Source organism: Papio anubis, chromosome 19, assembly GCF_008728515.1.
Source record: "Papio anubis isolate 15944 chromosome 19, Panubis1.0, whole genome shotgun sequence".
Taxonomy (NCBI): Eukaryota; Metazoa; Chordata; class Mammalia; order Primates; family Cercopithecidae; genus Papio; species Papio anubis.
This window is the reverse complement of record NC_044994.1, coordinates 13,706,248-13,720,909: the sequence shown is the minus strand read 5'-3', so window position 1 is coordinate 13,720,909 and position 14,662 is coordinate 13,706,248. Positions and strand designations below refer to the sequence as shown.

The following is a 14,662-nucleotide window of genomic DNA, read 5'->3' as shown; positions in this document are numbered from 1 at the left end:
TATGTTGGCGCTAAAGGTCAGAAGTGTAAGTGCACTGCATTGGAATTTATATCTTTGCAGAAACATTGTGGCTATTTGGTTATTCTTCTAAATTGCATGCACTCTTTCCTGAACCCTGCATTTCTGTCCCTTAATTTTAAGCATTGGATGGACTTTACAACCTCTAAGTTTCTCTGAAGTAAGGAAGGTCATGTGGTTATTGCTGACTAGCAGTTAACTGTAGTTGAGGCATAGATATGTCTTGAGTATGTTATTTGAACAAATATTAGCTAACTTGTTTCTTTCATCTTTTGTTTGTCTATGGTTTGAATTTATTCCTGTATTTAACCTTGGGAACATTTATTGATTGACTGTTTTGTTAGATTAGTGCATTGATCTTAGTTTGATACTAGTAAGAAAGGAGAATGGAAGTTACTAAGAGTTACTGAGTGGCTACTTTTTGAGCAGTTGTCTTAAATATAGCACCCTCGTACCTACCCAAGTGATGGAGGTGATGATAGCCATTTTTTAGAATACTTAGGTGAGGAAACAGAATCAGAGTTCTGGTGATTTGCCTAAGGCCATGCATCTAGTAACTACCAAGAACAAGGATCTAAACCCTGAACTTTTACTCTAGAATTACTTAAAAGTTTTCACTAAAATGTGCTTTCTTAGCTTGGCATGGTGGTGCATGCCTGTAGTCCCAGTTACTTGGGAGGCTGAAGCAAGAGGATTGCTTGAGCCCAGGAGCTTTTGAAGCTGCTGTGAGCTGTGATCTTGCCACTGCACTCCAGCCTGGGTGAGAGAGTGAGACTCTGTCTCAAATAGGTAAATTACATTAATAAATAAAACTTGAAGCAGTACTAAGTATCCCTTTGCAGTCTTAGCTTCTTAGATTAAAGGGCTTTTATTTAGTACATGAAAAAAATGGTACTATTTAAAACGTAAAATTTTATGAAATTGAATTGTGATAAAAAATGTCAGCATGAACATACAAGTCTGAAGTTGTTTCAAGAGAAAATTTTGCACTTCAAATTAGTAAAGCAAAATAATTTGTGTAATGTCTATAATGCAATATAATGACATGAAACCCGTATTACTGTTTTTAAAGGCATTTAATAGGAAAATAGTTTATGGAAGTGTCTTTAGATAATTCAGTTCAGGAAGAATGGTTTTCTTATAACTTGAGGTTACTTAAGTTTTTAGGTCTTTTCGTTGTTTTAAAGTGAAAATCTCTTTTCATTTTATTAAAAATAGGTTCATAAATTTAAAAGCTTTTTCATAAAGTAGCATTACTAATAGAAATTTGTTTTTAAAGAGGTGATATCTTGTAAGTCTTCTCAAAATTGTTTACCTATATTCAGATCTGTATATGATTCAGATTTTTTCTTTCTTTCTTTCTGTCTTTTTTTTTTTTTTTTTGGAGATAGTGTCTTGCTCTGTCACCCAGGCTGGAGTGCAGTGGCGCAATCTCAGCTCACTGCAACCTCCACCTCCCGGGTTCAAGCGATTCTGCATCAGCCTCCTGAGTAGCCGGAACTACAGGCGCGTGCCACCACACCCGCCTAAAACTACAATAATTTTTTGTCTTTTAGTAGCTATGGGGTTTCCAGAATGGTCTTGATCTCCTGACCTCGTGATCCGCCCTCCTCCCAAAGTGCTGGGATTACAGGCATGAGCCACCACACTTGGCCTTAAGTTTCTTTTTTAAAACCTTATTTAGGTTGAAGAACTACAGATTTAGTTTCTTAGATGAAAAAAGGACTTCTGTGGCTATTTCTTCTCTTTTCTTTTCAAATCTTGAGAACATGTTACCAATGATAATTAATTTTAATCATCTGAATTTAACTTTTCTGTTGGGTACTCTATTATGTAAACAAGTTTTGGATTTTAAATCTTTTAGTTTAAGTTGTTACATATACCAAGCTTATTAACTAGAATTTTTGTTCCCAACAATGATCTTTCTACCCTCCCCTCTCCAAAAAATTCTTGATGGTTTAAGAAAACGAATCTGCTTTCATACTTGCCATAGTATATTTTTAAAGAAATCTAGTTGCCATTTTCTTGGTTTCATTGAGCTTTTGTGTTCTTAGAAGAAACATCAGAAAAAATATGGTGGTTTTCTCTACTGGAAGTATAAATGGCTTCTGGAAAGGCCGTTTTATGTAAAGTTGGTTGGGTTAAGACAACTGGAACAACTAGTTAAGCTCATTCCTTCTGTACTTATTTTGAACTTCAAAGCTCCTAGTTTTAACCTCTGGTTCAGTCCCATCTTACTAGATTTAAGTGGCTTTTGTTTTGTTTGTTTTTTTTTATGCAGGTTCTGCTCATTAATCACCACGAGTGTGGATCTGAAGAAGAGTTTATTACCTCTCTTTTTTTGAGTATGTTTAACTTCAGATACACACAACGTAGCTTCTCCTTCCCTATTAGATTCTTAGAAGGTAGTTATATTTTTTATAGTCTCCTTCTTGTGGCTTTGGTAGTTGTGATCAATAAGCATAAAACTATTCCTTTCATACTGGGCTACTGCATGCAAATCAGTTCATTTAAAACCTCCTGGAGGTCTTTGGCATGCCAGACATAAAACTTTGAGTGTTTGTTTGTGGAGGTAACCATGTTCCAATGAAATATAAGAGTTTAATTCTTTTATCAAGCATCTGGGAGAATTATAGTTTCTGGGAATTACTGACTTTAAGGGGCTTGCTTTTGGTGTGTGGCTTTCAAAATTAATTTAAAATGGGAAATGATAAATTAGAAATACTCCTGTGGTGTTAGTTGTATCTCTGAATGAGTAGTAGAGAGAAATTAGCTTGCCTTGTACCTATTGTATGCTTAACAAAATAGCCTATTTATCATGCTTTATTAAGCATTAATGAGCATATATTTTTCATGTTTGCAATTTTTAGACAAATTGATATACTTTTTCTCTTGTACATGGATATGATGAATAAAATATACATAAAATTGATACTTTACATATATATATGTATATATCTAGGGCTGGAAGAAAGAAAGAATTCTGGCGGAATACCCTGATGGCAGGATAATAATGGTTCTTCCTGAAGACCCAAAGTATGCCCTGAAAAAGGTAAATTTCCAGTGAAACTTCATGCAGAGTGGATATCATTTTGCAATTAATTTTTTTTTTTTTTCTGAGACAGAATCTTGCTCTGTCGCTCAGGTTGGAGTGCAGTGGCACGATCTTGGCTCACTGCAACCTCTGCCTCCCGGGTTCAAGCGATTCTCCTGCCTCCGCCTCCTGAGTAACTGGGACTACAGGCGTGTGCCACCACACCCAGCTAACTTTTGTATTTTTAGTAGAGACAAGGTTTCACCAAATTGGCCAGGCTGGTCTTGAACTCCTGACCTCATGATCTGCCTGTCTCGGCCTCCCAAAGTGCTGGGATTACAGGCATGAACCACTGTGCCTGGCCCATTTTGCAGTTAATTTTAAGAGGATAACAGATTGTTGGCATAGTGTATTTAAACATCTATTCTGAAAGCAAGAAATAAGCATTTAAAGGGTATAACCCAATTCAAAAATTATGTTGAACTTTATAGTGTGTCCAGTATATGAATTCTAAATGAATTGAGTACTGTCCAGTATTATTAGTAAATTGTCGTCTATTAGTAGTAGTTAATAATTTGAGTGCCAAAGTAGACATGCTTATCTTCTATTAAGTGAGCGATGCCAACTAAATGATTTCACGATCTAGAAATAAAAACTTAATTATAATAATTTGGAAAATCAATAAAATGTAAAGTTTCATTCTAAGGGAAAATTTCTAAATAAAAGCTTATTGCAGAAGGGGATTGCTAAGTAGGTCATAGTAAACCTGAAATTAAACATGACTTAATCTTACAATATTTTTAAGAGATAAGGCTATATTCCAGTTTATAAATATAATGGAGAAACATAAAAGTTTATCTTATCTAGTGTGAGGCAAGTGTTAGTCAAACTTAGAGTTCCATATACTTCAAGTATTCAGAGAGTTTATTGTGTTGAGAAATGAACTAGAGAGATAATGAACCCTGGAACCATTTTATTATGTAGATTATTTAAAAAATCAGGAACCATAAGGTAAACTTATTTTTAAATAAGTTTAATATGTTCATTGCACTTTCAAATAATATACTCAGTATGTTTTTCTTCAACCTCTGGATGCTTTTTCAGAAGAAATACCTCATAATGTAAGCAATGGGTTCAATTGCGTATCTGAAAAACGAATAATTACACTAGAGTTTGTCCCAAATGTCTGGAAACATGAGAAAAACAGTTTATTATACTTTTTTTTAGGTTAGCAATTGGACTTCTTTAAACTTAAGAATACTTCACCTGGAAAGATGGTTGAAGGAAAATACTTTGCACCTGTTATTTGAAAGTTTGGCTAATAGTCTATTTAAAATATGTAAGTTTATCTTCTGGTTCTTCAGATACTCTGTTTATCTGAATGGACAATCTTAGATACCTAAATAAGCTTTCGTATTACTGCTGCCTAACAGAATAGACAATAGTATTTACAGTGACATGTAAATATGCCCAACCTGTCTTGTATTTGAAACATTGATTCTTGCACAATAGTAAATTCTTGTTGAGTTAATGTGGGATCAGTGATTAATCACAGTGAACCCACAAACAGTGTAGTAGTTATGGGTGCCGGCTTCTCATGCAGCCAAAAATCCAACTCTAACTTTTTTTTTTTTTTTTTAAGTGACAGGGTCTCACTGTGTTGCCCAGGCTGGTCTTGAACTCCTGGTCGCAAGGGATTCTCCTGCTTCAGCCTCCCAAAGTGCTGGGATTATAGGCATGAGCTACCCTGCCCAGCCCAAGTACAACTTTCGATTCCCCCAGAACTTAACTACTGATAGCCTACTGTTGACTGGTAACCTTACTGATAACATAAATAATTGATTAAACCCATACTTAAACTAGTATCTACGTATACTCTGCATTCATGACATACCTAACATTTTCTCGATTTTTTTTTTTTTTTTTTTTTTTTTTATGTTTCTAGGCTACATGGTTCATCTGCTAGTGTTTTGTTTTGTTTTGTTTTGTTTTGTTTTGTTTTGTTTTGTTTTTGAGACAGAGTCTCGCTCTGTCGCCCGGGCTGGAGTGCAGTGGCGCCATCTAGGCTCACTGCAAGCTCCACCTCCCGGGTTCACGCCACTCTCCTGCCTCAGCCTCCTGAGTAGCTGGGACTACAGGCACCTGCCACCATGCCCAGCTAACTTTTTTGTATTTTTAATAGAGACGGGGTTTCACCATCTCTACTCAAGGCCAGGATGGTCTCGATCTCCTGACCTCGTGATCCGCCCGCCTCGGCCTCCCGAAGTGCTGGGATTACAGGCGTGAGCCACCGCGTCCGGCTGCTAGTTTTTTCATATTGTCGCAATTCTCCAAAAAATTTTCCAATATATTTATTGAAAAAAACCCTACATATAAGTGGACCCACTCAGTTCAAACTTTTGTTGTTCAAGTGTCAACTTAAATGAAAATTAAATTAAGGAATTTTTGGAATTCCAGCTGTTCACATTTGGAAATGCACACTGGGAACTTTTGCTACACTACCGTATGTGGCAACCAGACTTTTCTTAGAAGAAACCCTCAGTAGATGCTAATTTCCTCATTTTAGTTTATCTGAACAAAATCTTAGTAACCTATAATAGGTTAAAAATTAAAATCTAGGGAATTGTGAATCACTTGTCTTTAGGAATTAGGAGTTGTAGGATGCTGTCTCAGGATTAGGAGGACTTGAGTCTTCATCACTGAGTAAGGGATTTGCTGCATGGTATTCTGCATGCCAGAGGTATGAATGTTTAACCCTCTTAAGGATTATTTGCATTTTAAACTTCATAACATAAATGAGTGTTATTGGACTCTATTATTTTATTATTATTTTTCTATGAGAATTCCACTCTTGTCACCCAGGCTGAAGTGCAGTGGTACAATCATAGCTCACTGTAACCTCAAACTCCTGAGACCAAAGTGACCCTCCTGCCCCAGCCTCCTGAGAAGCTGGGACTACTGGCAAGTGCCACCACATCTGACTAATAAAACAATTTTGTAAAGATCTGTTTTGCTGTGTTGCCCATGCTGGCCTTGAACTCCTCTAGCCTCAGCCTCTTAAAGTGCTGGGATTGTAGGCATCAGCCACTGTTCTCTGGCTTTTGTTTGCAGTATCTTTTAACTGGGGAAGGAACTAATGTTTGAGTACCTACAGAGGTCTTACTTTTGATTGCCTGCCAACAGTTTGAGCTTATCATGTTTGACTTTGGTCACTTAGGAGGTAAACTGTAAGAAGCATGGTTTGATGCCATAGTAACATTTTGGATTCACATGTGACTCTGCTCCTTGATTTTCTAGATGTCTAATATCTGACATGGGAAAGTGGTTTAACTTTTGAGTTTTATTTCTTCCATGTGTAAAGTAAGGAACCTCCAAGAAATGTGGGATTGAAGTGAAATATTTGTAAAGTGCTTTGAATAATGCCTGGCCTATAAGTGGTTGATAGGAAGTAAATATGAGTTGCTTTTCTCTATACTCACTTTCGTTTTACTGATGAGAGTACTAATTAAGGGTTGGGAAGAAAAGTGGCTTGCCTGGCTAAGATTCCAGTGAAGTTCTCTTCCATTCACAAATTAGATACTTCTAATATGAAGTCTTAATGTTTCTAATAATCTATTGTAGGAGCTCTCACCCCATCCCTCTTGTTCTCTAGACTGTTGGGTTTGGCATCACCCTCCAGTTCTTCCTTCATTTTGCAAAGTGTTTCTTGGGGTTAAAAAACAGTTATTGATCAGTACAGTCCTTCAAAAGAACTCTTTTTTTTTTAATTATTTTTTTTGAGATGGAGTTTCTCTCTGTCACCCAGGCTGGAGTACAATGGCGTGATCTCAGCTCACTGCAACCTCCGCCTTCCAGGTTCAAGGGTTTCTCCTGTCTCAGCCTCCGAAGTAGCTGGGATTACAGGCGCACACTGCTGCGCCTGGCTAATTTTTTTATATTTTAGTAGAGACGGGGTTTCACCATGTTGCCCAGGCTGGTGGTGAACTCCTGAGCTCAAGCAATCCATCCGCCTTGGCCTCCCAAAGTGTTAGGATTACAGGTGTGAGCCACCATGCCCATCCAAAAGAACTCTTTAGAGGATGCCCTGCTTGGAATAAAGTCTATCTACTGAACTGAAATAGTGTGTTTTTACATGTATATAATGTTTTCATTTAAAAATAATTATTGTTCTTTATTTGGCAGGTTGACGAGATTAGAGAGATGGTTGACAATGATTTAGGTTTTCAACAGGCTCCACTAATGTGCTATTCCAGAACTAAAACACTTCTCTTCATTTCCAATGACAAAAAAGTAGTTGGGTGCCTAATTGCAGAACATATCCAATGGGTAAGTGATTTTTAAAGAATATTCTTAAGTAATTTGGTGTTTAATGAGTTTACGACGTAATCCCAAATAACATAAATCCTGATGAATTTGTCTCCATTTTATGTAAGAAACAGTTTTAATGCAAGAATTCCCATGTGTGAGTCTTTACCATAGTGGAGTAATGGTTATACATGGGAATTCATTTCTCAAGTCAGTAAGGTAAAAATTCTGTAGAATGAGAATACCATCAGACCGGGCGCAGTGGCTCACACCGGTAATCCCAGATTATGGAGGCCAGGGTGGGCGGATCACGAGGTCAGGAGTTCGAGACCAGCCTTGCCAACATGATGAAACCTGGTCTCTACTGAAAATACAAAAATTAGCTGGGCGCGGTGGCTCACACCTGTAATCCCAGCACTCTGGGAGGCCAGGGTGGGAGGATCACAAGTTCAGGAGTTCGAGATCATCCTGGCTAATACGGTGAAACCCCATCTCTACTAAAAATAAAAAAAATGAGCCGGGCATGGTGGCACGTGCCTATAGTCCCAGCTACTGGGGAGGCTGAGGCAGGAGAATTGCTTGAACCCAGGAGGCAGAGGTTGCAGTGAGCCAAGATTGTGCCACTGCACTCCGGCCTGGGTGACACATCAAGACCTGGTCTCAAAAAGAAAAAGAAAAAAATAGCCGGGCGTGTGCGCCTGTAATCCCGGCTACTCAGGAGGCTGAGGCAGGAGAATCGCTTGAACCCGGGAGGTGGAGGTTGCAGTGAGCCAAGGTCTCACTATTGCACTCCAGCCTGGGTGACAGAGTGAGACTCCATCCCTCTCCCCCGCGCCCCCCCCCAAAAAATCAGAATACTATCCAAGTTTATTTTGGAAGTTTCCATGTTAGATACCAATGTAATGTCTTTCTCAATTAGTCCCTCTAGCACTGCAGTAAGTCAAGACTAGGCAAACTAGAGTGGGCAAAGTCCAACTTGTTTTTGTAAATAAAATTTTATTGTTGCCCACCCACACCCATTTGGCTCACATATTTATGGCTACTTTTGTACCACAAAGGCAGAGTTGAATAGTTGCAGCAGAGACCAGGTGGGCTGCAGTGCCTAAAATATTTACTGTCTGTGCCTTTACAAAAGGCCCACACCGCCGGGCATGGTGGCTCACACCTGTAATCCCAGCACTTTGGGAGGCTGAGGTGGGCAGATCAGAAGGTCAGGAGTTTGAGACCAGCCTGGCCAACATGGTGAAACCCTGTCTCTACTAAAATAACAAAAATTAGCCAGATGTGGTGGTGTGTGCCTGTAATCCCAGTTACTCGTGAGGCTGAGGCGGGAGAATTGCTTGAACCTGGGAGGCAGAGGCTGCAGTGAGCTGAAGTTCGTGCACTGAACCCAGCCTGGACAACAGAGCAATACTCCATCTCAAAAAACAAACAAACAAACAAAAAAGGCCCACGCCTGGAGCAGATCACCACTTCCTTTGTTGAACTCTAAATGAGTAGTTATCTTGTGTTTAGTAGCCTATTTGTACAAAAAACAAACAGTGGAATCATGTATATTTATATTATGAGTGTTAGTAGAAACTGCTGAGACCATCCTAAGAGAACAGAAGCTTCTGGACTCCCTAATCTCACTTTGAGGCAGACCTGAACTTCTGTCTTTTTCCTGCTAAGTTCTTGCTCATGAACTCAGTGTGCATTGTGTGTGACTACTGTTCAGATAGTGTCTTTTAGCATATTAACTAGTTTATGCCAAAGGTTACAACAATTTTTTGAGTTCTTGCATGGGTGAAAAATAAGACCTTGGCGATGACCTTGAGCAGTAGGATATAAATAATTCCCACATGCTTAGTGTTCCGTTATTGGAACACTAAGCATAAGTGGGTTAATAGCTGCTTGCACAGATGTATGCTTGGTCATAAAATTTTCTAAAAAAGTGAAAAGTCAAAGCAAGTTTGCAGGAGTTTATATATGTTAAGCTACACGTTTTAAAAATTCAGCTGGGTGTAGTGGCACCTGTAGTCCCAGTTACTTGGGAGGCTTAGATAGGAGGACTGCTTGAGTCCAGGAGTTTGAGGCCGTAGGGTGCTATGTTTGTGTCTGTGAATAGCCACTGCACTCCAGCATGGGCAACATAGCCAGACTCTGTCTCTTTAGAAAAAATAATAAATGAGTAAATAAATATTCAGCCTGAAATTATTGTATAGTGCTTATGAACCTTGCTATAATAACAAAATTAAGTAAGTAACTGATAGGGTAGTTTGTGGAAATTAATTTGATATAAATTGACTAACTCATAGAAGTTTGCCATACTGCAATTGAGTTAATTTTACATAGTTCAGACTATTGTGTTTTTAAGTTTCTATTCCACCTAGATCCATAAATGACTTATAGCAGTGTTTAGACTAGAAGGATAACTATGTAATGTTTGTTAGGGTTGTTTTTGCTGACTCTTAACTGTGTTGTCTGTTTGCTTTTAAGTTTTATATCTTGTGCCATCAGAAGGCCAGTCATGGCTGGGCACGGTGGCTCACACCTGTAATCCAGGAGTTTAAGAGCAGCCTGGCCAACATGGTGAAACCCCATCTCTACTAAAAATACAAAACTTAGCCAGGCATGGTGGTGCATGCCTGTAATCCCAGCTACTCGGGAGGCTGAGGCACGAGACTCTCTTGAACCCAGGAGGCAGAGGTTGCAGTGAGCTGAGATTGCACCACTGTACTGGGTGACAGAAGAAACTCTGTCTCAGAAAAAAAAAAAAAAGAAAGAAAGAAAAACAGTTGTGTTATATTTTGGCAGCTAGACTGGCAGAGATATTTTAAATTTTCTTTTCTTTTCCCATAAAGATAGCCACCATAAAAGCGATGTATGCTCTTTAAGGTACTTTTTTGAAAAAAGAGATTGCCGTGTGATGAAATGGCTTTTTAAATTATTGATTTGTCTGCTATCCCTAGTCTCAGTTCTTGTACAACTGTGAAATCTAGAACTGTGACAGCAATCACAGAAACAGTTATTACTGCTGTGTTCTTAACATGTACTTTTGCTGGTTCTTGGAGTGTGAGAGGTGGAGAGAACTAATGTTCAGTTCCTATTGGGGGGCTCCTCATGATGGCAAAGAACTTTGTATGTATTTGGGTTTAATCTCTCAAAATGAGAGTTGATGGATATCTCCAGTGAGGAACCCGAAGGTTAGAGAAATTGTAACTTACTTTCATGGTCATACAACTAGTAAGTGAACTGGAACAGAATGCAGATCGAGGTTGTCTGTTTCCTAAAAATGAGAGTAAAAACATAAGTAACCCCATAGTTTTTTAAGCCAGTCAAATGTCATAACCTCCTCAACCAGATCAGTATTAGTTGCTAATTAATAGTCTCACTTAAAAATTTTCCCCATTTTTGCACTTGTAGGGCTACAGAGTTATAGAAGAGAAACTTCCAGTTATCAGGTCAGAAGAAGAAAAAGTCAGATTTGAAAGGCAAAAAGCCTGGTGCTGCTCAACATTACCAGAGCCTGCAATCTGTGGGATCAGTCGAATATGGGTATTCAGCATGATGCGTCGGAAGAAAATTGCTTCTCGCATGATTGAATGCCTAAGGTAACTTGAATGTAATCCTTCAAGTCATTTTTAGTAGTTTAGGACTTAGGCAGAGCTTTAGTATAAAGATTGGCATTTAATTAACGTGTGTAAAACCTTTATTTGTGTTAATTATAAATTTTGCATGAGGTTATCAGTGTATTGGATCTGTAAGTACTTTTTTTGTGAATTTAACATGAGGAGGAAGAAAGCACTGTAGGCTAAACACTATTAAGCTGTTTCGTCTTACTTATTTGTAACTATGATATTAGGCCAAAATAACCTGCCTATTTCAAGTTGTGCTTCATTTTGAAGAATTTTAAATATAACCAAAGAAATGTGGAAAGTTCCTTGGGAGTTCAGCTTTTAGAGAAATTTATCTTAATTCAAGAATATTTGTAAACTATCGAAATCTCTAGTTTTTCTTTTATCACTTGACTGAAGATATAAAAGGGAGACTCAGAAAAATTGTTTAGTTTTTTGTCCTATAAAGTACCTCTGATAAAGGTTAATAAAGGAGGTTATAATTAATTATTCAAAAGAGGTTTTTAGGTCAGCTAGTTGTTTTTTTTTTTTTTTTGAGATGGAGTCTCATTCTGTTGTCTCAGGCTGGAGTGCAGTGGCGTGACCTCTACTCACTGCAACCTCCGCCTCCCGGGTTCAAGTGATTCTCCTGCCTCAGCCTCCCAAGTAGTTGGGATTACAGGTGCCCACTACCTCTCGAACTCCTGGTCTCAAGTGATCCACCCACCTCGGCCTCCCAAAGTGCTGGGATTACAGGTGTGAGCCACTGCACCCGGCCAATTTTTCTATTTTTTGCAGAGATGGGGTTTTGCCATGTTCCCCAGGCTGGTCTCAAACTCCTGGGCTCAAGCAATTCACCTGCCCTGGCCTCCCAAAGTGCTGGGATTATAGGTGTGAGCCATCGCGTCTGGCCCTAGGTCTTACAGCAATGTTTAATAGTTTTCAGTGTACAAGTCTTAACGCTTCTTTTGTTACATTTATTCCCAAGTTTTTTTTTCTTCTTTTTTGGAGACGGCATCTCACTTTGTCACCCAGGCTGGAGTGCAGTGGTGCAAACACAGCTCACTTCATCCTTAATGTCCTGGGCTCAGGAAATCCTCCTGCCTCAGCCTCCTGAGTAGCTGAGACCATAGCCATGTGCCTGGCAAAAATTTCATTTGTTTTGGTGCAGTCGGAGTCTTGCTGTGTCGCCTGGGCTGGCCTTGAACTCTTGGGCTTAAGCAATCCTCTTGCCTTGGCCTTCCAAAATGCTGGGATTACAGGTGTGAGCCACTGTGCCTGGCAAGTATTTAATTTTTTTTGATGTTACTATAAATTGAATTTTTCCCCCTAAATTTTAGTTTTAGGTTGTTCATTACAAGTGTATAGAAATACAGTTTACTTTTGAATATCAATCTTGAATATGCAGCCTTGCCAGACTCGTTTATAAGATTTTATGTTTGTTTTTGTGAATTTTTTAGGATTTTCTATAAACAAGGCCTTTTCATCTGCAAAAGAGATAGTTTTATTTCTTTCTTTCCAATCTGGATGATTTTTATTTCTTTTCCTCATGACTAGAACCTCCAATACAATATTGAATAGAAGAGGTGAGAGCAGTCTTCTTTTATTCCTAATCTTTGAGGAACAGTTTTCAGTCATTCATCATTAACTCTGATATTCCTTGATGCCCTTGATCAGGTTGAGGAAATTATTTCTACTCTGAGTTAAATATTTTTATCATGAAAAGATGTTTGGTAAATGTTTTTACATTGTTGCTTTTATTAAAATTTAACCTCAGGTTACTGATAATATTATAAATGAATAATTATTTTCAACAATTTTGAGCACATACAACAGGACCTAAAAAGTTTTTTTAGTCAAATTGTATTTGACAGGTTATTCCAGTTTTAATGATTAGAAAGAATTTTTTTTTGTAACATTTGGCACTTAACCCCTCCCCCCCCCTTTTTTTTTTAATAGGAGTAACTTTATATATGGCTCATACTTGAGCAAAGAAGAAATTGCTTTCTCAGATCCCACTCCTGATGGAAAGCTGTTTGCAACACAGTACTGTGGCACTGGTCAGTTTCTGGTATATAATTTTATTAATGGACAGAATAGCACGTAAAACAAATTCTTGCCTACACCACTAGAAGACATCTATTGAAGAGAATGGATTGGTTGCTGACTTTAACCAGGAACTAGGGCCATTTTTATTACGATGAACTCAGGACTGGCAACAACCATATGGTTGTTCCATTTTCATAAAATTGGAAACAATGCAGTAATAGCTTATTGTTTTGTTTTTTAAAGAAGATATTTTATTATCTTTTACAGAAATTTATGATTGATGTATTTTATCTATAGTTATTTAGACATGTTTACATGCAGCAGATAATTGTTCATAGTGGACTGAAAACTAATGCAAGGACTATGGTCTCAGTGATAAGTATATTTTGAAGTTCTTAATATGGAAATATACCAGTGTAGCTTGGTACTGTATTTTTTTATATTGATCTGCTGATACCAGTGATAGGTTTAAGGATTGTATTTTCACAGAGTGGAAACCCATTTTTTTACTTATTGTTCAGTTGTGCAATATTAAATGTTTTGGAATTTGAAGCTAATTTTTAAAAGGCCTGAACTATACTTTGAAGAAACCCCGATAGAAAAGGAAAGCTCCAGCTAAACAGGAAGAATTAGAATATTGAGCTTTTTTCCCCGATTTTTCTTTCCTATCTTTGATGGAAGGAGGAAGTAGAAAGTGGTAAAGAATTGAGGCTTTCCTTCTTGAAGAGGTATAAATGACAAGCATTAGGAAAGGTACCCTCCTAGATTCATTATTCTTTCATTCTGGTTTCACTTTTAAAAATAAATGGCAACTTGGCACCCCTAGGCTGTTAACAAATCTCAAAGAGGTTTATAAAAACCTATAGAATACTTGGAAGCAAAGTATGGATGACTCGGTATCTGCTTTGTTATTCCTCAGAAATACTGCACTGAGTATATGCCCTTATTACTGGACTTCATTTTGATACTTGTCTATCCTTCATAGTGCCCTCTACTTTTAAAGGGTTTATATGTTGAAAAACTGCTGTGGCCTTTTATGACCTGTATATAATGTAGAATAAAAATAATAAAATACTTGATAGCTTTTTCTAAGTGACCAATGTACTAACTGAGATAATGGTGTGTTGTCATTTGTGCTTTTTCAGGGTGTTTTTTTGGTTTGATATCTTGAAATATGATTAAAACATTGGCTTCCTAAAGGTAGTTTCCACCAGTTTGCCAAAGGATCATTATGTCAGCAGCACATCAGCTGAACTTTATCTCCAAAGGCAAAGTCCTTTCTGATTATTTAAGTAACATGGTACTTTTATGATGTTTCACATAAATGAAGGGCCCACAGCCCAAGAATGAATTACCACTATGGTTCAACTTAGGTTATTTTTATGAGCTGAAATGATCATATCTCAGTTGGAAACTGGCTAAAATTTAGGGCCTTAAATTAACAGGTATACATTTTATTTTCCCTATAAATTTGTGCTTTTAAAAGCACTTTGGGAGGCTGAGGCGGGCGGATCACGAGGTCAGGAGTTCGAGACCGGCCTGACCAACATGGTGAAACCCCGTCTCTACTAAAAATACAAAAATTAGCTGGTTTTGGTGGTGTGCACCTGTAATCCCAGCTACTTGGGAGGCTGAGGCAGGAGAATAGCTGGAACCTGGG

At 38.0% G+C, this 14,662-nt stretch overlaps 1 protein-coding gene across 8 annotated transcripts in view; it reads left to right on the top strand.

Moving 5' to 3' along the window:
- ESCO1 (establishment of sister chromatid cohesion N-acetyltransferase 1) overlaps positions 1 to 14,114 on the top strand; it is a 72,675-nt gene extending 58,561 nt beyond the window's left edge. For 5 of the 8 annotated variants that reach the window (XM_021929848.2, XM_009192498.4, XM_009192500.4 and 2 more), the window contains exons 9-12: positions 2,981 to 3,070; positions 7,235 to 7,378; positions 10,763 to 10,950; positions 12,913 to 14,114. In XM_021929848.2, the coding sequence (XP_021785540.1) occupies positions 2,981 to 3,070; positions 7,235 to 7,378; positions 10,763 to 10,950; positions 12,913 to 13,060 (570 nt within the window). In that variant the 3' untranslated portion in view covers positions 13,061 to 14,114. Of the gene's footprint in view, positions 1 to 2,299; positions 2,424 to 2,980; positions 3,071 to 7,234; positions 7,379 to 10,762; positions 10,951 to 12,912 lie in introns of all 8 variants that reach the window. The other 3 variants (XR_640295.4, XM_021929849.2, XM_021929850.2) reach the window with 3 other exon arrangements.
- The last annotated feature ends 548 nt before the right edge of the window (positions 14,115 to 14,662 follow it).